This window comes from Ursus maritimus, unplaced genomic scaffold (assembly GCF_017311325.1).
Source record: "Ursus maritimus isolate PB19 unplaced genomic scaffold, ASM1731132v1 scaffold_24, whole genome shotgun sequence".
In the NCBI taxonomy this organism is placed as follows: domain Eukaryota; kingdom Metazoa; phylum Chordata; class Mammalia; order Carnivora; family Ursidae; genus Ursus; species Ursus maritimus.
In genome coordinates this window covers 44445975-44466092 of record NW_024424897.1, presented here as the reverse complement: position 1 = coordinate 44466092, position 20118 = coordinate 44445975, and the positions used below count along the sequence as shown (strand labels likewise).

General features: G+C 55.6%; 2 protein-coding genes across 3 annotated transcripts; both read right to left on the bottom strand.

The window, feature by feature from the left end:
* Positions 1 to 6308: 6308 nt before the first annotated feature.
* Positions 6309 to 7814, bottom strand: OVCA2 (OVCA2 serine hydrolase domain containing). The gene is made up of 2 exons (XM_008695276.2): positions 7488 to 7814; positions 6309 to 7143 (listed from the first exon to the last, which is right to left on the bottom strand). The coding sequence occupies exons 1-2, from the start codon at positions 7795 to 7797 to the stop codon at positions 6644 to 6646; spliced, it is 810 nt and encodes a 269-aa protein (XP_008693498.2). The 5' UTR covers positions 7798 to 7814; the 3' UTR covers positions 6309 to 6643.
* On the bottom strand, positions 7006 to 19753 carry DPH1 (diphthamide biosynthesis 1). Of its 2 annotated transcripts, XM_040641149.1 has the most exons (14): positions 19618 to 19753; positions 16466 to 16562; positions 14568 to 14720; positions 14382 to 14445; positions 12618 to 12739; positions 12043 to 12200; positions 11795 to 11916; positions 10158 to 10226; positions 9595 to 9751; positions 9362 to 9462; positions 8526 to 8604; positions 8112 to 8252; positions 7842 to 7943; positions 7006 to 7143 (listed from the first exon to the last, which is right to left on the bottom strand). In XM_040641149.1, the coding sequence occupies exons 2-13, from the start codon at positions 16524 to 16526 to the stop codon at positions 7860 to 7862; spliced, it is 1311 nt and encodes a 436-aa protein (XP_040497083.1). In that variant the 5' UTR covers positions 16527 to 16562; positions 19618 to 19753; the 3' UTR covers positions 7006 to 7143; positions 7842 to 7859. The 2 variants fall into 2 exon arrangements, with proteins under 2 accessions (XP_040497083.1, XP_040497084.1); XM_040641150.1 differs by lacking the exon at positions 19618 to 19753 and having other exon boundaries at positions 14568 to 14754.
* Between the last annotated feature and the right edge of the window lie 365 nt (positions 19754 to 20118).

The window sequence follows — 20118 nt, the reverse complement described above, 5'->3', positions numbered from 1 at the left end:
ACACACACACACACACACACACACACACACACTCCATCTCCTCTTTCTGAACACATTCACCCTCCTCCATTTAGAACTTTCCTCAATTGATGGAGACAGGATCATTCATTTCCCTGCTCTTGTTCAGGGGAATTCTGCCCCACATGGCTTAGGGCCTTCCTGCCAATTCATCCCTCCAGGAACTCTAACTTCTCCACCCTCCGGAGATACCTCTCCACCAAGCTGCTGAGCCCTTGGTCTCCCTCACTCATTAATCATCCTCATATGAGCTCTGCCAATGCCCACAAATGGGTCCTGAATGCGGTCTGCTTGGTGCCAGGCTCTGAAACTGGCACTGCCGACCTGTACTCCTCCCCTCCATTTGCTGAGGCTTCCTCTCCCACTCACCCCCTTCTCCTGCCATCTTTCCCGCAACCCCACCATAGAGGAACCCTTTGCTCATATCCCAAGAGTGCAAGTCACTCTTCTTAACTTTTCCGGGGTCTCCAGCTCCTGACTGGTACCTAGACGCCCCCCCCTTCCTTCTAATCCCAGAGTCCCACAAAGCTTCTGAGAGCCCTGGGCTCCCCCACTCTTCTTCCCCCATGTCCCCGACGCCACAGCTCTAGATGCTGCTTTAGGCCCCTCCTCAGGTCCAGCTTCCTCTCCTGTTCCTCCCTCCCCAGGGTAACAACACTGCAGTGGCCATGCGGGGTGTAACGCCCCCGAGGGTCATCTTGTGACGTCACGGAGCCGTCGGGTCCAGGAACTGAGGAGTGGGAGGGGGGCTACCGGGTGAGCACCTTGGAAGGCCGGGAGGGAAGTGGGACTGCACCCCAGAGTGAATAAAGATGTAACTGACCTGTCCACCCTCCCGGCACTGTCCTCCCGCTGGCCCCCAGCCGGCAGTTCCGGAAACTTAACCCTTTGTAGACCGGTACAGGGGCCCGGGCTCCCCCGCCCCCCGTGTTCCTGCTTCCGTGCACCCTCCTCCCCCTCCCAGCTCCCCGTCGCCTTGGTCCCCCCCAACCCCCTGCCTCGCCACTATAAATAGCCCCTCTTCCCGTTTCCTAAATTCCCTGCTGACGTCGGCAGCGCGTCAGTGTGTAGGAGCCGCGGCCGCATGAATGAGCCGCCGCACGAGTACTACGCGCGCCTATAAAAGCAGCCGCGCCAGCCCGGCTGCAGGAGGCGAGCGGGAGCGGGCGCGACGCGGCCCGACAGGTAAGTGGAACTGACCGACCGACGGGCTACAGATGGACCGGTGCACGGACACGGACGGAGGGGCAATGAGGAGACCGGCAGACGGCAGGTTGGAGGGCCCCTACGGGGTGGGATTGGGAACAGGGTGGGGGACGAGGATCCCCTCGCAGCTGGTGGAGCCCGGCCGGAGGCGTACCCAGAACCCCGTGCAGCACCTGCCCGCGCCCGGATGAAGACGCAGGCACTTCGGAGGAGCATCGAATAGAAGACGGATCCCAGGGGTCCCTGCGACATTTCTTGGGGCTCCTGCGCCATCCTCCCAAGAAAGTGGGGCGAAGGCGCTGACGCCCCAGAAGACGCGCCCCCTCCTCCCCCTCCCCGCAGCGCAGTGACTCAGCCTCGCTGCCCCTGGCCGGCTGAGCTGGGCCGCCGGCGAAGGACAAACTCCCACCTGCCCTAGCCGCGGCTCTCTTGGGACCCCCCACCCGCATCCAGTCGGGCGCCCCCTCCCCGTCCCATCCCGTCGGGCTGGTCCCTTTGCGCCCCCGACTTCCCGCCTCTGCGCGAGGAGCTGTCCTCTCAGGACCAGGCGGGGGCGGGGCCTCGGCCGGACTGCCCCGCCCCCCACCGAGGGCCCCCCTCCCCGCCGCCGGAAGTGCCTCTCCGCAGGGACATATTTGACGTCACAGGGCTTTGACGTCAAGGGCCACGTGCCTGTCCGCGAGCGCTGGGGCCGAGTAAGGCGGGAGACGCGGGGGAGGAAGAGCAGCAGTGCCCCCAGCTGCGGGGGACGGAGGCACCCCGCCCGGGCAGCGCGCCGGCACCTTGGCTCTAGACTGCTTACTGCCCGGGCCGCCCTCAGTAACAGTCTCCAGTCACGGCCACCGACGCCTGGCCCCGCCCCAGGACCGCGGACCCGGCCACCTGCCGCGCCCCCGGCCCCTCTGTCCCCCAGGGTCCCTCAACCCAGCGCGCGCTGTCCGCGCCGCCGCTGTCCGCGGTGCTGATCCAGCGCAGGCGCTGCCATCCGCCCGTCCGGTCCCTGGTCACCAGAGGCTGCGAGGGGCGGCCGGCTCACACGCATATCGCACGGCCCCCGAGCCCGGTCCTCATCGCGCGCTCTACCCCCGCTACCCCCATCCCCAACTCGCTGTCCTGACGTCTGCCTGACTGGAGCTGCCACGGTGTCGTCAGCAGCGCGCGCCCCGCCCCCGCGTCTCCAGGGCAACCGTGGCTTTCGATTGTTACTGTGGGAACCGGAGGTAACAGTCTACAGCCATGGTCGCCCCGCAGCACGCCCACGCGCCGCGCCCGCCGCGCTCCGCCAGCCCCGGATGGGGGAGACCAGGAGCAGGAGGAAGCGGGGGCGGCGAGTCAAGATCGGATGTATCTGTGGCGGCGGAGGGAGGTGCGGTGCTGGGGGTGGGGGAGGCGGGCTACTCTCGGCTCTGGCCGCTGCGTGTCTACCAAGGCAGGGAATGAAGCACGGTCTGGGCAGTATGTCACCGCCCGCCTCAGCGCCCATCCTGTTCTCTTAGCCGAGGTTGGAGACAGGGAATGGCGAGAAAAGGGGTAGTTCTGAGATTTGTGTTCTTTTTATCTCCTCGGTGGGAGGGAGGCTCCTGGGACCTGAAGGCCTCCTGGAGACTGAAGGGAGTAGACGGAGCGAAGTGTCCCTGAATATGCCACAACCGCATTCTTCCAGGAACCCCTCTGCTGAGTAGGCAGAAAGCAAGACTAATCCTTGAACACATTTCCTGATGGAGTTACAGCCTTCATTCACTCTTCTCCCCACTCTTTCATCCTCTGATCCATGTAGGATGATAAGAGTCCCCAACCCTCAGGAAGCCCGGGTGCTTGTAAAGTTAACCCGGTCAGTAAAGCATTGTCTGAACGTATCAGCAGCCTCAATCGGAACTGGATTCTAATTTGAGATAGTGCCTCAAATTAGCTCTAAAGCGGGACAGTGAATATCTCAGGGGCTGAAGTCCTTCTCTTGGTTCAGTGAAGTGTGAGCAACCACCTCTTCAAAAACACGCTTATGTCACCTGCTACTGCCAACATCACCCACTGCAGGGGCTGACTGATGGATACCGGGTGCAGGACTTCCCTAGGGACAGTGCTGGGAATGATTAATGCAACCCAGTCCTGCCACTCATTAATCCAATTTTTGGTTACTCTCCATAATCCCTCCTTTGCTAAACTACTTTTAAGACAATTGGTGCTGGTTTCACAGCTAATCAATGCCCACATACTTCCTTCCTCCCACTCAAGGACCCTGAGATCTTAGATTAAATGTACTTGATTCTGGAATCCAGTGGACATCCGTGGGCAGATTATAGTGTGTACAGATGGGAGTAGTGCACTGGGAAGCAGGAGGTCCAACCTGGCCTCAACACCAACTGGTTATTTAAGGGGCTGGGTTGTTTCTGAGCCTTGTGTAACACGGGATAATCATTCCTCTTTGGCAGACTTGTAAGGATCAAATAGGATCACCTGAGTAAAAACCTTAGAAAACTGCAGAATGCTATGTCAATCAAGTATTCTACTAGGCTGTTATGTCTTTGTCAGGGACTGGTGGCATTGGGGAGACCCCAGCTCTGGGCACTCAGGCAGAATGAACAGAGAAGGGGGCACATCTTTCTGAGCAGCTCTCGGACTGGGGCTGTTGAGGGGGTTCTTTGCTCAGGGACTCTCTCAAGAGCTTTAGGTATCTAAGGTGGAACGAAAGGTACAAAAGAGACATGGGAGGGATATTCTGAAGGGACCAAGTTGTTTGCAGTTGAACCCATCTGGAGAAGACGGTCAGAGGAGGAAAAAACCAGAGAACTGACTGTAGAGAACTTTTTAGTATCTTACAACTCATTAAGTGCACCCCACCCCCAACCTGTTTTATGGATTAGGAAGGTGAGACCCAGACAGGACATATAGCCCAACAGTAGTAAGTGGTGGGTGGCCTCTGCTCACCTCTGAGGTGCAGGAGAGAAAACAATTACTAGTAAAGGTTAGGAATGTGAGTTCTGGATCTGAATCCAACTTTGGGTAAGTTACTTAATTTCTCTGTGCCTGTTTCTTCTGTTGTAATATTAACAGTATCTACCTTAGGAAATTGTGAGATTAAATTGGGCAACTCTAAAGGTTCTGCTTATCACAATATCTGGCTTAGTTAGCACTCAACAAACGGTATTCCTCTTTCTATCACCCAGACCTCATTTCCCTTAGATATAAATTGAAAATATTAGATGAATGATTCTTAATTGGAGAGATTTCTCCTCCTCCCTAGTGGAGTGCATGAGAATCCCATGTTTGTTCGTTTGTTTTCAAGTAGCATATATTTACCAGAGACTTATATTCTACTCTCTAAGACAATGGTTTTCAAGTATCGTGTTGCATGGGAATGTCCAAGGAGCTTGCCAAACTGGATTCCTGGGTCCAGCAACTGGCTCAATAGGTCAGGAATTGGATGCAGGAATCTAAGTTTTAACATGATTCTGATGCAAGTGGTCCATAGAATCTGTGTGGGGTGGGAGCAATGACCCCTAAGATTCTCTGTTGTTCCTGGAGGATGTGATGGGAGAGGACATCTCACTTGTTGGGAACCAGCGAACCACATGATCGCTTTCCTTCTAGCTTGGACATTTTCTGATTCTTGAAGCAGGAGGCTGGGGAGAGAGCAGAATTCTCACCCAGATCATTGAGCACTTCTGCTCCACCTAATACTGTTCTGCTCGACCCCTTATCCTTCTAACTTTAAGCCCTGGCTTAAAATCGGTAATTTTATCTTGTTCTTTCTGCTTTAATCCTCACAGTAATTCCAAGTAGCAAGGGCTGTGGTAGCAATTGTCATCATTTTCACCTCTTGGGACCTTGCTTAAGAGGACAGCCTCTGATGGCCATGAGGGTGTGTGAGCTCCGAACTCTGGAAGGCAGACCCACTGCATTCCATTATGAACTGCTCATTTCCAGAGAAGCCAGGAATCTTTCTGCATGTGAAATTCCTAAGATTTTAAGTCGTGTAAATCCAATATTTTCCAAAGTCCTATGGGCCAAATTCAACAGGTCTGTAGGAGTAATTCAGCCCATTTCTGAGTCCCCTCCTTTTGCAAAAGAAGGGATCCCTTTAAAACACCACGTGCAAGCAGAAGCAGACTATAGCAAGGGGGAACTATCCTCCCATCCCCACTTTCTGCTGTAAAGGTCCTAAAAGGTCTGTTGGGGGGAGGGTGTATAACTCCAGTTTTTTGTTTCGTTTTTTTTTTTTCCTTAGACAACTACTATCTGTAGTGAAGAATTCAGGATTTGGGGTAATTTAAGGGATATTAGTCTGATTGCCTCAGGATGGGCTGGAGTATCTGTGCTATATCCCCTAACCCAATTCCTACTCAATTCCTAAACTCCCTTGGGGCAACCTTGCTTGAGGGCTAGATCAGGACCTCCTGTGGTTTCCAGAAAAGGACCAAGGTGGCGATCCTGCAGAGGCACGGCTGAAATCAAGAGAGCAGGATGGGCCACAGGTGGGGGCACCAGAAGTAGGGCAAATAGCTAAAGTGGGCAGTCTTTAGAGTGCCTAGGAACAAATGCACTCTAAAACTGGAGGGGCTACTTAGGCCTTGGCTGGATCACTACAGAGTAGCATTAACCCCAGAAACTCTGTAGGTCAGGGCAGGTTTGTGAAAGGGTTTCTTCCGTGTGGTCTTGGGCCTCTACCCAAGGTCTAGCACCATTCCACCCTTCAAGTTTGTAGTTCAGAGGGGCCAAAGCAGTTCTGGAGGAGAAAGCAGAGAACCCAAGAAGCCAGAGTTCGACAGAAGCCCGCACACAACCCTCAGGGATCAGGACGGAGGAAGCCTAACTCAGTGGAGCCCAGGCAGCACCTTGCCAGGTGATCTCTTCCCAGAACTTCTTAGCTGTAAATCCTTCCAACTCCACCACCAAGGCCTCCTTTCCTTCTGCTTGGGACTTGAGACTTCTACAAAACGTGTGCACACATGAGCTTGTCCTGGGAGCTCATAACTGGAAACACTTCCCTCTCTGGAGCTGCTGTGGAGGCTGTGTGGATGGCCAGGTATCCAGACTTCTGTTACAAAATGGGTTTTTCTGTGTGTATGAGGAAAAAGATGCTCAAATTCACAATCACCATTTTATTATGTGGCAGCGTCAGCCCTTGTTTTCCCATGTCACCCTCCACTCATCCAGGGGTCCACTGGCCTCTTTCATGTTTGAGTATCAGATGCCAAGGTCCATTAAGGTCTCCTGATCCCTTTTTTCTAAAGTGTAGAGCTGGGCTTATAATAATTTGAGTCTTAAGAATTGATATTCGTCTCTTAATTGGTGATGGTGAAGAACACTAACAGCAGTTGAGCTCCCAGGAGAGGGCGAAGAGTGGGAGGACAGATTACAGAGGCTGCCCCGAGGTCATATGGGTGTGGGGGATGTAGGGGCAGAGCCATTTGTTGATTTTTCACCCTGCAAACTGGTCCAAAAACTTGAGGTAGGCCTGGCGCTGGGCCGCAGCCGCTGGAATGAAGTGGCCACCACAGTGGGTGAGGGTGATGGCTCCAATGAATCGGCTAGCCAGTTGCATACTTTCCTGAAAGGGGATGACGCAGTCAGTGTCCCCGAAAACATGAAGTGAAGGCAGTGACAAGGGGCTCTGCAGGATGGGTTCCTTGAGTCCAAGGCCCCGGGGACAGAAACCAGATATCAGGATGATAAACCTTGGCAAGGGGAAGCGGGGATCGCCAGCTTGGCCAAGGGCACACACAAGGGCTGCTAGCGCGGCCCCCTGGCTGAAACCAAGGAGCCCATCAAAAGGCCCCAGTTTCTTCAGTGCCTGTGCCACGGATTCCAAGGCTTCCTCCAGACCTCTGCAAGCTGTGGGCTGGCTCAGGGCGTCGAAAACGTCTGCCTCCTCTTCTGAAAACCACCAGCCTCGGGGCTGCTCCTCAGGAAGGCAGGGCTCTACAGCGATATAGGGGAAAGGATCGGGTTAGGGACAGCCTATCTAGCGGATGCGAAATGAAAAAGGGAAGGACGGAGGGTTTGGAAATGACAAAGAGCAAAGAGGCCGTCGAAGGAAGAGAAGAAAATCTAGGGGAAATGAGGTGGAGAGCACAGTGTCCTGACAAGACGGGGAAGACTGATCAAGGCGGAAGCCTGGGAGGCTGGGACGGAAGCAATGAGGAGTATGGGCAGGGGGAAGGAACGAGGCGAGGATACAGCGTTGAGGGTATGCTGAAGGGTGTTACGGAAACGAGGCCAGATAAAAGACTCGGAATGCATTTCCCAGGCAGGGCCCGTCTCACCGGAGTCCGGCCCGGCGTCCTCGGGGCCCGCGGCATCCGCGACCAGGTGCGGGCCGCTAAGGCACACGAGCTCGGCGCGGCCCCGCAGCGCCTTCCTCAGCGCTCCGCTCTTCTCACGGAAGCCCCGCTCGCTCTGCCGGAAGCCGGCCAGGGCTAACACCCGCAGAGGATGCTGCGCCGCCATCTTGCCGGGCAACGCGGCAGGGAACGGAAGCAGCCTTTCCCCGAGCGGAAATCGAATATCCGAGGGGCGGAACCAAATGCCGGCACCACCCCGAAGGCGGGCCTCAGAGCCAGTGGATGTTCCCATAACAACGGGGAGGGGTAAGGCGCGGCCGGAGCAGGGGCGGATACCTGAGACCAAGGAGGGTCTCACCGAGCGAGCGGCGCTCGCTTTTCGTCTCTGCAGCTGCAACCGCCGCACGGCACGGCTGGAGAGGGGCGCGTGGACTCCTCCTGCATCAGAGGTGGCCGACTTTGCTCAGGGTCGTTCTAAGACGTCCTCCACCCTGCTCCCCTGCATTTTCCGTAGCGGCCGCACGGCGGCGGCCTCGGCTCGCGTCGCTAGGGCGGCCAGGGCCAGGCCGCGGCTGTGGTCTCTCCCTGCTTGCAGTCCCAGCCTACCTTCTCCAGCGGGGGCCGGCTCAGGGCCTGGGGGGGCCGGTTCCGTCCGTGGTTCACAGTCCACGGCCCCAAGGAGCTGCCGGCGTAGAAGTCCATAGGGTAGGGCTGCTGCCAGGAAATGTCCCTCAGGGCCACCACTGCCTAGGGAAGGACAACTGGATGACATTTGCCAACTTTTTCTGAGCAGGATTAATTAATTCAATTTACACGATGGCCTATGGAGGTCCTATTATCCCCATACCACAGAAAGGAAATGTGAGGCTCAGACAGGTTAAGGGACTTGGCCAAGGCCACACACAGCTAGGAAATGAGTCAGCTGTAACTAAGTGCTGCCCACCCCTCTGCAGATCCCTCCCCTGACAGACCAGGTGCAAAGCCCACTCTCTCTCAGGTATTTTCCAAACTTGGTGTTACCTCATAGGGTGTCAGCAGCGGCTTGGGGAAGGCTGTGCCCCAGTCAATGGAAAGGCGCGGACATGCTACCTGCACCCACCTGAGAAGGGAAGTCAGGTCAGACCCAAGGGTGGGGGGGAGGGTCCTCCCCTTCTGGGCAGCATGCTGAAAAACATGACTGTGTCCCCAACACCCCCAATGAATGTTTACTATTAATTCTAAAGTAAAGACAATCACCTACTCCTGTTTAGAATAACACCATAGCACTGTTTGTTTTCTCTTGTTTCCTCCATGAGGGCTCTCTGTGAGCTCTCTGAGGGCAGGGCTTAGGCAGCTCATCTGTGATCATATCCCCAGAATCAAATTTAGTTTAGTTCTGGTACACCGCAGGTGCCAACCACCCCTTAAACTCATCTCACACAGAATGACTATGATGTTGCAGGCACCTGTGAGCCCCCAAAACGAAATGGGTGTGACCCATAGCCAAGGGTAGCCCCTGCTGAATGAGTGCTCTGTAAACATTAAAATTTCATGGAAGTTGGGGCGCCTGGGTGGCTCAGTTGTTAAGCGTCTGCCTTCCACTCAGGGCGTGATCCCGGCGTTCTGGGATCAAGCCCCGCATCGGGCTCCTCCGCTGGGAGCCTGCTTCTTCCTCTCCCACTCCCCTTGCTTGTGTTCCCTCTCTCGCTGGCTATCTCTCTGTCAAATAAATAAAATCTTTAAAAAATAAAAAAATAAAAAAAATTTCATGGAAGCAATTCCCATCGACTCCAGCCTTCAACATGTGCTGGGCAGGACTCAGATATAAACTTCCTTAGCCAGAGTCATCGCTAGAGAGGTACAGTGAGAAAACTTACACATCCACTTCAGGAAGCAGGCTAAGCTTGCTGGGGAAGATTTCAGATAGCAGCAGCCTCAAGAAGGGAAGTCCCAAGGCTTGGAGTCGAGATTCCAGGTGCTGTTGGAAGAGGGAGGCCAAGCTCAGGTCACCGTGATCAAGCAGCCAAGTCTAAGTCCCTTGGTCTACTGATTTTCCCAGTTGGGTTTCTAGTCAGTCCCCTCCTCCAGAGGCCATCCCAAGCCCTCTGACCTCCAGAATCTTGGGGCTGCCCTGGCGGCCCAAAGTGCCCAGGATAAGGCCCCAGGATCTAGCTGAACGGGCTGTGGCTATGGCTTCTTGGCGGTTGGCCTGCATGCGCTGGTGATCATAGCGCTCTCTGGACAGGACTTTGCTGTATGGGTCATATCTGGAAAAGAAGCTATCAGGGTTACGGCGACAGCCGTGCACAGTACCTGTCGTACACACGGCTCCCTGACCCAGCCCCTTGGGCTCCTAAATCTTTAGGCTCCATGCAGGTAATCGGGAACAGAGGCGAGAGCCGAGATCGTTGTTGGGAAGCTCAGTTCCACAGACGGAGCAGGCAAAGTAGGAGGGGGTTTAGAGCTCAGTGTGAATCCCAGGGTCAGGTGGGTACTGTGCAGCAGCCCTGGGTCTGACACCCGGATTCAGGACACAAGTACCTCAGATCCTTAGAGCTGTTGGCTGTCAAGGGGCCAGGGAATGAGGAAGTTTCAGCCAACTGAGGACTTCAGTGGCAGGAAACTCCACCCCCCCCTCCCGACCCAAGCTGGTCAGCCCAGCTCAGCCCATACCGGTAAGCGGGGACACCAGGGTTGGCGATCATGACAGCCTCCAAATGGAAACGGCCGTCTCCCAGATATCTGCAGTGGGCAGAGGGGGGATGGTAAGTATGGGGTGGCGTGAGGCAGCAGAAAAGGCAGGCACTGGCTTGGAGGTCCGGACTGAATTCCTGGCTGCCTGTGCTGGGGTGTGTGTGTGTGCACGCGTGCGTACTGGCCTAAGTCACCATTCTACCTCCCAAGGCCCTGGTTTCCTCACATGCAAAATGAGGAGTGTGAACTGGATGCGCGTAGGGCCTCTCTAGTTATGTAATGCGGCATCTGAGAACTGCTCCTCACCCCAGCCTTCAGAGGGAAGGGTAAAAAGGGCAGCCAGGGCCATGGGAAGGCCGCTCAGGGCTCTAAAGACCCTAAGCTGGAGGTGGGGGACAGGTTCTCCCTCACCTAGCTCAACACAGACATGGCAAGTAGGGTTTAAGGTGTCCTCAAAGTTGTAAATGAAGTTTCGGGGTATCACCGGCTCACTCTCCCAAACTGGCTCTCAGGTCCTGTTACTGAGTTAACAACTGCTGTTTACCAGGTTTGCGTCTTCTGTGCACCAAGGCCTGGACTAAGCACGTGTCATGTGGGATTTCACTCAGTCCTATCACACAGCCCTCCAAGGTACCTAGAGTATCCCCATTTTACAATAGATACAACTGCTATTCAGGGATGTTAAGAAACTTGCCCCAAGTCACACAGCTATTAAGCAGTGTATCTGGGACTTGACTCTAGGCTAGTCAAGCCTGTCCCTAAAAGTAGCTTCCAGGCCATGGAGAAGGCAGAGCACAGAGGACAGTCTGCCATGGCAGCTCCTTCTTTCTTGGAGACCACACTGAATTGTGATGAATGGCCAACACTCAGGGTGTCTCTCCCTCCAACACACACCTTGAAATTCCCAACGGTAGACACCGATGGGTTCAGAATTATGCGGCCACAGGCACAGGGAGAATGCCCTTTGGGGAGCAGGGCTGCCAGGTCTGGGCTGGGGAAGGCCCTGATCTGGGCCTGTCTTGGAGCAGGGGTGTCCTACGTGGGAGCAGCAAGCCCTGTGGGACCAGCATCTACAGCCCCAGAGGTGGGGCTGAGTCAGGGGAGTGCCCCTCCCTCTTTCCCTGCCATTAGCCAGGAATGGGGCTCCCCTCCCTAGTCCCAGCCGGGGGAGCTGTCGGCTCTGAGGCTGGCTGCATTCACACAACATTAAGCATTTCCATTACCTAAAATAATTAGGCGGCAGGAGACATGCTGCTCCTGCTTGTTAGCTGTCCGGATGCTAAATTAATGGCGCTGCAGCCTGGGCGTGCTCGTCCATCTTCTCCAATTATATTCCCACCATTTCTAGCCCACCCTCATCTCCACCCCCCTCCGCCCACCCATGAGGCCCTCTTATTCCTGCCCCACCCTGGGCATAGCCTCCTACATGGTGGACAGAGCACCTGAGAGGGAGACAGGAAACCTGAAACCTTATTTTGTCCCCATTTTACAGGGTGACCTTGAGCAAACAGTTAAAGAGCTTGAGACTCAGCTTCCTTTCCTATACAAGGAAACTCCAGCTCCCTTCTAGGGTAACTTCTTATGTCTCTACAACTGGCCCCCCATTTTTCACTTACACAACAGCCTCCACCTCTTTGGGCAGATGGGGAGCCGTGCAGCCCAGAATCTCCCCAGGGGACAAAGGCTTGCACTGGGGGACACTCACACAGTACTCAGCTTTCAGCTCCTGGGCAGCTGCCTGTAGGGATGAGGGAAGGGAAGCAAGTGACTAAGGAGGGAAGAGCCAGGGCCAGAGGACCAGCCTGGAGCACCTAACAGGGGCCCCAGGAACAGCCCGGAGGCTGGCTGCTATATCTCCACTTACCTGCAAGGTTGACACAAACTGAATGGTGCTGACCAGGGCAAGGGAAGTGGCTGGGGAAAAGGTGAGGCGGATAGAATCCAGGAGGTGGGTAGTATCTATCCGGATGTCCACAAAGACGTACAGTACCCGGAAGTCTTGGGCCGAGGTGTCCATGGGAACTGGGAGGAGGCAAGAGTTCAGGAGACTGTTTTGGAAGGCCAGAGGGGCAGGGGGTCTGCCTGGGCCAAGGTGTCTGAGCAGCCAGGACCAGTGGCTTCAGCCTAGGGATACAAGGAGTGGGTAGGAGGCGGGGGGCAGTCATAGGTCCCTCAGAAGCTCCTTTTCCGTCACTCGGCCGGGGGCCCAGCCTGTTCTACCACCAACAGCCTTTCAAACACCCACATCTGGGATAGCAACATTGTTTCCAAGGCAACCAAATCCAAAGGAAAGATCCACCTGAGAGCAGGAAGGCCAAGGCCATCCCAGAAACTGGGAGGGACCTCCTGCCTGCAAGAAGGACAAAAAGGCACCGTGATAGGGGATTAGCAGGCAGTCCCGCCTCTCTGCCTCCCCACCAGGATCCTGGCCCGCCATACCCAGGCAGCTGTGGCCATAGTGCACCAGGAAGTCAGCTCCCAGGGCCCTTGCAGTAAAATCATCCACACAGCAAGCCCCATACGTCACATCGCCCATCACCATCACTTCGGCCTCCGTGAACCTGTGGGGGTGGGAGGAGACAATGAGACAGTGGCACAAGGGTGAGGTGGGAGAAAGACCTACCCCTGGGGGGGTATCTCAGGGCCCAGCTCCTCTCTCCCTACCCCCCACAATCACTTGGGCTGGCAGCTGCCACTTCTGCCCACAAAGAGTAGGAGGGGCCCAGCTGCCGCATCCCCCAGCCCTGGCACAGCTCCTGGAGATGGAGCTGTAGGGGATGGTCTCTGCAACACCCTACTTCCTCTATCCAAGCTCAGACCGCAAGAAGGACCCCCACCCCTCAGCCTGGCATACAGAGGGTCAAATACAGACCTCTGATGCCCTGACTCCTCCCACCCAGAGCAATGAGCACATACACACATGCGGAGGCACCCACTCCCAGGCCCTGACACCGTGGTGTGCGTGGGTATGCACGTATGGATACACACGGCCTCCCAGTCACCCAGACCCCCTGCTACCTCCCCACCCTTAGTTAGGGCCCTCTGTGCCCAGGGTGGGGGGACCCATGAACAGCTCCCCCACAGCACATGGCACCACCCACATACCTCATGCGTCAGAAAGAGTGGGCTCTGGCCAACACATTGCCATAGGGTCTGCTGCCAGGCCTGAATCACTGGGGGACGGGGGTGGGTGGGGAAGACCCCGCGCTCCCCAAATTCATGTCGGGAATGGAGTTAGAGGACCAGCTCTTCCTTGAGAGACTCGCCCCTGGGGCATGGGGCCTGGCTTGGTGCCTGGGGTCTCCCCATTTCTCTCCCGGGGGTACTACGGTGAGGAAAGCTGAGCTGCTGTCAGTCAGCAACCCCCTTCTCCCCCTTCCCCAAATCAGCCTGTGCACAGAAGCAGATTATTCAACTCCTTAAAATGCAGCCCAGGCGTCTGAGTCAGCCAGAGCACTTAATTTTTTATAGATTAAAATGTATGCAAATTGGCCTGAGCCCCAGAGAGCATCCCCAAGGGGCAAGAGGGTGGGAGCTGGGAAGTGAGTCTGTGGCAGTGGATGAGAAGCAGAGTGGGGGAGGGCACCAGCAGGGAAGTGGGAGGTTCCCATCAAGAGATGACCTCCCTTTTCCCCATTCCCCCTCCCTGTTCCTGTGCTGGCTCCAGATGGCTGAGCACTCCCCACCCCCATCCCCCAGGATGGCTCATTGTGAAGAAGAAACTTAGAGAGGGGAGAGGACTGAATACCATCTCCTAGACAGTTCTCCCCCACCAAGCCCCTCCTTGCCCTACTCCCCCAAATGTGTCAGAGAAAAAGGTTTCCCTTGGCTAGACCTGATGCTGACAATTCAGCTCATTCTAGGTCAGCCCTGGGGATTAAGTTCCTCCTCAGGCCCCACCACCTGCACCTGCTCTAGGCCCAGCTTTGAAGATCCTAGAACTGATTCATTCCATCCCCCTCACCCCCCACCCCCCGTCCCCCGTTAATATTTTAGGGAAAGAGATTTATACAGACAATCCAAGCCGCATAGGCTGGGATCTCAGCAGGCTGGGAGTTTAGTTTTGGCTTTTTCCCTTTGTGTGTGTACGGTTGTGGGAAGGGACAGAGTAAGACCAAGGTCCAGAAGGAGAAAATTCAACAGGCAGAGCTATAATGGGCATGGGGAAGGTCTTGGCTTAGCTCCTTCTCCAGTGCTCCTCACCTTTCCAAGATATCCACAATAGTGCAGGCAAAGAGGAGAAGGCCCTCAGGCATTTGCAAGGCCACTGAAAAACAGAGCAGAGACATGAAAGCAGAGGGCTGGGAAAATGCTGGAATGGGGATACTGTCCCTGACTGAGCCAGGCAACCTCTCCGCCCCTACCCCATCTCAAAGCTTGGGGGCTCACCCTTCTTGGCCCCGGCCTGTTGAATCCTCCAGACGGTCTTGGGAATCTCAAAGTTATAGTTGGAAGGCAGGACTTGAATGGCTGCCTGCAGCTGGGGGTTGTTCAGGATCTCAGGGGGGATCTGATTGGCCAAGCGGCCCCTAGGGGCTCGACCTAGGACAATGCAAGGCTTGAGTTGGCACCTGGCCTAAAACAGAACAAGACCCAGTTAAGCCATTAACACCACCCAAGTTTCAGGCCCAGATCCCAGATGCCAAGGGGGTTGGCCCAGCCTTCTTCCTCACTGATTTCATTCTGAAGCTGGAAAGACAACCCTGAGCCAGGAAGAAATCTGCATAATTAGTTTCCATATTGGAGATTACTGGGAATCAAAGACTTGCGCCCATGAGTGGGATATAGTTAACCCTTTACCTTTGGGAGAACAGAGGTGATACCAGGAGACTGAACTGAGGGGCAAACAGAAAAAAGTCCAAATGGCTCCTTGAAAAAGGACAACTCTGAGGAAAACCCAAAACCTAGCAGTCTGGGAAGATGTCCTCCCCCCATCCCCGCCCCCAGGCCTTGAGAATATCTTGAAGTTCTGAGGTCCTAGATACAGGATCTATAAGCAAACTGTTGTTAAGTACTAATTTAAAAGCCTGCTCTCTTTACTCAAGTCCCACTGACTCTGTCTACACTGGTGAATCTCTACACTCTTCCCTCTCCTCATTTAAAAGGGAAATAAACATCAAATATTTAACTGACTTAAAAGGTTCCTTAGTCCCACTGTTCCACTCCAGGGAAAATGAAAGAACACACTCTAGTTAGGACTGTGGGCAAACAGGTAAGGATAGAGAAGTGACCTCTCCCTTTAGGAGCTAGTAGTCTAGCAGGGGCAAATGTAGGTATACAAATTACAACCTGATTAAAGGAGAAAACACTGTAGCCCATTAGCAAAGCTGCAGCCCTTAATTTGCATCCTATTTCCCACAATTCAGCTTAGCTCAACCCCTATTATCTCTTTAGGAACCAGAGTTTGGGAATATGATACGGAAACAAGAAATTAATTTATTGAACAAATATTTATTGAATGTACTTTGTGCCAGAACTTCTGCTAGGGCCCTTTACTACTATGGGGGGGATCCTCCCAGACATGACCTTTCACCCTCTGCCTGTGGGTGGGCTGACGGTAGTGACGATGGTGCAGTCGAGAATTCGCATTGGCAGGCTGGGATCCTGAGACGATATTTGAATGTTACCACTGCCATCGTTTTTGTTCAGTTGTTTCAGAGGCCTTTGAACAACCAGCCCATAACCCTGGGCCCCTCAGAGAAGCTCCTTAGATAGGGCAAGTCCCTTGTGGTCGTTGGGGTCCCCAGGACTAGTAGGCGCCTCCTCCTTTATCACGTGTTTGTGATCTGTTTACACCAGTATTCTCAGGTAGACGGAGATCCCTGAGGACAAGACTGTCGTGTAGTCCCTGCATCCAGCAGAGGCCTGGCAGTCGGTGAGCGCTCAGTAAGTGCGCCTGGTGAATGCAACCATGTGCCTCTTTCCTGAAGGCATTCCCCGAGGGCCCACTTGTGGAACGGCCGCTGCAACGCGCCTGGCTCATTTCTTCCTCAAGGGGTCCGCCTCATCCGTGAGTCCTCCTGTGCCAGCCAAGGCGGGGGCGGGGCAGCGTTTCCGGGTTGAGGACTGCAAGCTCCCAGGAAGGGCTGCTCCCGATCGCGCCCTAAGACTGCAAAAGGAAGACCGGTCCCTCGGGCTCCAGCGAAAGCCGCCGGAGCGAGTGACGGAGAGGCCTTCCGGTTCTGGCGGAGAAAGACTGCCGCCATTAGAGCGGGGCGGTTCTGCCCTGGCCTTGGGAACCTAACTCACGATGCGAGGTCCGGAGGCCTCAGCGTAGTAGCACCCACCTCTACCAGTGCCGTTTCGGCTGCCCGGCTCCGCCGCCACGGACTCCGCAAGCGCCGCCATCACTGGCCTGTCCACGTGGAGACCAAAAAGGCAGCGCTAGAAGAACACGGAGAACTCAGACATTGCGATCGATCGCCGGTCGCTAGCTAGGGGCGGGGATTTGCTGGGCGGAGACCAGGAAGGAGACGATAGGGGCGGGGCTATCGCGGGTCCCCCTCAGCCCCGAAGGACCGGGCTCCCCCCGCCCCTAGCAGTCCAGTACCATCGCAGTTGCTCTCCCCCGACGACCCAGTCTTCATCTCCGCTCCCGGTTTGCCAGACCTGGCACTCCCGGACCAGTGCTCCCCTGTTTGCTGACTCCCTGCCCGAAATCTGTGGGCCAGGTCTTGTGAATGGGACCCGCCCAGGTATCCCTTTTGCTCCGCTCCCAGTCTCCCCTCCTAGTAAGCAGGGGAGGGCGTGTAAGTAGGGCCACATTCCGTACCTCAAAGGTCCCCACTGCGCAAACAAGACAGAACTCAGCTCCCATCAGCCCAGCTCCAAGAGTCCTGGGGTTGATTTCCAGAGCACCAGAGTGCCCTTACCTTTAGAACCAACAGTGCGACCGCAGAAGGTTCCCATGTGGACGCAGTCCAGGGAATCCAATCGCCTAAACCAATCCACAGTTTCCCCTGCCTTGGCTGCCCCTCAGGCCAAGTTAGCCTTTCTCTTGATCAGGCCTGGGCTCCTGGGATCCAGAGAGAAGGCAGAGCAGCCAGTGAGACGGCCTTGACCTTTGGTAGAGCTGAGTACTTGCAGGACTGGCCCTTAGCAAGGTCTGCCCCATACAGCAATAGTCCCCCAGGGCTGTTTGCCCATCCAGCCCTCTGGCACCATCTTTCTCTCTCTGAGGTGGTGATGTGAGCACAGCTGGCCCTTTAAGGTAGCTCTGTGGCCTGGGGCTCCCCTGGAGGCCCTCCTTGCTTGGAAACTCCTAATTAAGGTACATGGAGAAGTGAAAAACAAGCAGCCAGGGACAGGCCTGCCTGGGCGGCTGCCCAGAGAAGAAAGATGTATGGGCTGGCTGAGAGTGAGCAGCCAAGGGGAAGACTAGAAGGGGTCAGTGCTCTGGCTCTCAGGCCACCGACCGATACTCTTAGGATGGTCATAGCTTTGGGTGGGACTGTGGCCATCATGGGTCCCTGGAACACCCTTCTTGCCTTGATAAGAGCCCAGCCTGGACTTCCCATCTCTCCCAGGTTCTTTGGACTCTCAGGGTGCAAGATCTCAATTCCAGGGATACCCTGAGTGCAGCCCCTCCCCCTTCAGGACACTAAGGCCCAGCTGTGGACAGCTTTCACTCTGGTTGCAGCTGTGAGTTCCCAGGGGGGGAAGACTGACTCCAGAGTAGTGGCTTTTCCCTAGCAGGCGCCCCATCCTTTAAGGGCCTTTCCCTAGGCAGAAGTGGGGCCTGCTGATGATTGAAGGCCCTCATCTCTTACAATATTGCCCCACAGCCTTTTGTGCTGAATGAGCTGATCTAGCACCCATTAGGAAACCAGGTGATGTCTAGGGGAACTAGACATCCAGGACAGATGTGAGCATGTCCCCTAAGATACTTTAGTGAAGGACATTGGGGCTGTCCTTCAACTTGGGCCGAGAACACCTCCATCTGTTTGTGGGGGGTCTCCCTGCCTGAGTTACTCAGCAGGCTGAGTAATTACTGCCTGACAAGAAGGCGGGCAGAGTGCACCCCCACATTATACCACAACACCCGCCTATAGTCACCCCCACCCCCTGGCTGGACTCCAAAGCAGCACCCAGCCCTCCTGAGGTCCAAAATAACTCTGCTTCTCACACTCACGCCCAGCCCCAGCCAACATCGTCTGAGATGCTGGAGTTTGTGGGGCAGGGGGGTCATGGGGAGGCAGCTCAGGGAGTTGGAAGGGGGATTAGCATACCCCGATTCAGGCCTTCACTTTGTCACTGATCTGTTTTGTGACATGGAGCAAGTTGTTCAGCCTCCCTGGGCCTCAGTTCACTCATGGAGAGCTTCTGCAGCGCCCAGTGCCTTCCAGACCAGCTTTAATGTCTGGCAGGGTGTGGGCCCAAGTCCAGCCCTGCAGCTGGTCAAGGCTAAGAGAAAGAATACCTCAACTTCAGTTCCAACCCAAGATGGACCAATCTTCTTAATCTTCAGAACAGGGTTACTTTTTCACCTTCAAGCATTTGCACCTTGTCTCCTGCCTGGAATGCCCTTTTTCCTTCTCAAACTGATGAACTCAGCCCTCAAGGCCCAACCTAAATGGCATCTCTTTGATGAAGCCTTCCTTGATCATCCTTCACCCCCTCACAGAGCTAGCAGAGCCCCCTCCAACACTTTGTGTCTCCTCCTGTCACATTCTAAGATGGCTTGTGGGTCTTTCTTCCCCAACTACGCCCTAAGCTTTTGTAGTTACATGGCTATGTAGTTAGCTGAAACCCAGAGCCTCAGTGCCATCGAATGCTCGTGTGAGTGAATGAATGATACTGGCCTTCTTTTGAAACTTCCTATCACACCAAGTGTTTCTCCAAGGGATTTCAACTCATTGTCTCACTTCAGTTAGCTCTCTTAGATGTCACCTGCTCAAAGCAGTGCTCCCTGACCCCTCATACCAGCCCTGTACTATACCCTGTTTGCTCTTCTTCCACGCATTGTCTCATCTGGACTTTTCTCATTTGGTGCCTATTAACTGTAAACTCCACAAAGGCAGGGACCTTGTCTTTTTCGTTGGCTGAATCCCTAGGAATAGTAATGCCCCACACGATTGACCGTCAATAAATGCGTGTTGAATGAGTGACTTAGCCCACTCTTTTTCCTTTCCCCGGACCCCTCTTAACCCAGGCCAGTAGGGGGTGCCGCCTCCACCCAGGATCTCGCCTGACCTGAACCTTCTCTGCTAAGCCCAACTGGCCCCCTGCGGGACCTGCTTTCTAGGCGGCGCCTCCTCCATTTTCCAGGAAGCCCCGGGCGGGGTCTGTGCAGACTGAAGGAGATCAGGGACCCCCCGCTAGGCGGGGATAGCCCACCCGAGCCCCACATCGGTCCTTCCCTTTCTCTAAGATTTGCAACTGGGCCTCCCTGAATGCTTGCTGCATGGACTAGACCAGCCTGGGGGCGCGCCACACCTACCCCGCAAAAGAATAGTATCCTGGGACGCGGGATGTGAGGCGGCTGGGTTTCCCGGAGCTGTCCTGGGCAGGGCGGAGCCGTCGAGCCTCCGAGAAGGAAGCGGAGCCGGCTAGAGAGGATATGGGTAGGGGTGCAGACTTGTGATCCGGGTTTCTGGGCGGTAGTCCTCCCGTCCCAGCCGGTGGGCAGAGCGCACGCTTCCAGCCGCCTCTCTCAGTGACCTCCAGCCGCGAAGGGCGAGCGGGCGGGGGTTGGGCTGCGGGTGCGAGCTCCGGGAAGCCTGCGGGGCCCGGGAGGGGCTTTCGAGTGGCCCGACGGCCGCCGAAGGGCTGGGGCAAGTACTTGGACCGACGCGGGCCGAGGATCGTCCCGGGGGGCGGGCGCAGCGAAAACACCTTGGGAGGCGGCGCCGCGCGGCTGAGCGCCGCTGCCCTGGGAATAGGACGGCGCTCAGCACCGCGAGCTGAGAGCACTTTCATAAATTTTGTATGGGAGGCGCTC

Coding starts and splice junctions, on each gene's coding strand:
- OVCA2 (XM_008695276.2), bottom strand. CDS start 7,797: ATGGGAACATCCACTGGCTCTGAGGCCCGCCTTCGGGGTGGTGCCGGC. Junction 7,144..7,487: donor GGACGCCGGGCCGGACTCCG/GTGAGACGGGCC, acceptor ATATCGCTGTAG/AGCCCTGCCTTCCTGAGGAG.
- DPH1 (XM_040641149.1), bottom strand. CDS start 16,526: ATGGCGGCGCTTGCGGAGTCCGTGGCGGCGGAGCCGGGCAGCCGAAAC. Junction 11,917..12,042: donor AGTTTGTGTCAACCTTGCAG/GTAAGTGGAGAT, acceptor TCATCCCTACAG/GCAGCTGCCCAGGAGCTGAA. Junction 7,944..8,111: donor GCCGGCCCCCGCTGGAGAAG/GTAGGCTGGGAC, acceptor CCTCTGATGCAG/GAGGAGTCCACGCGCCCCTC.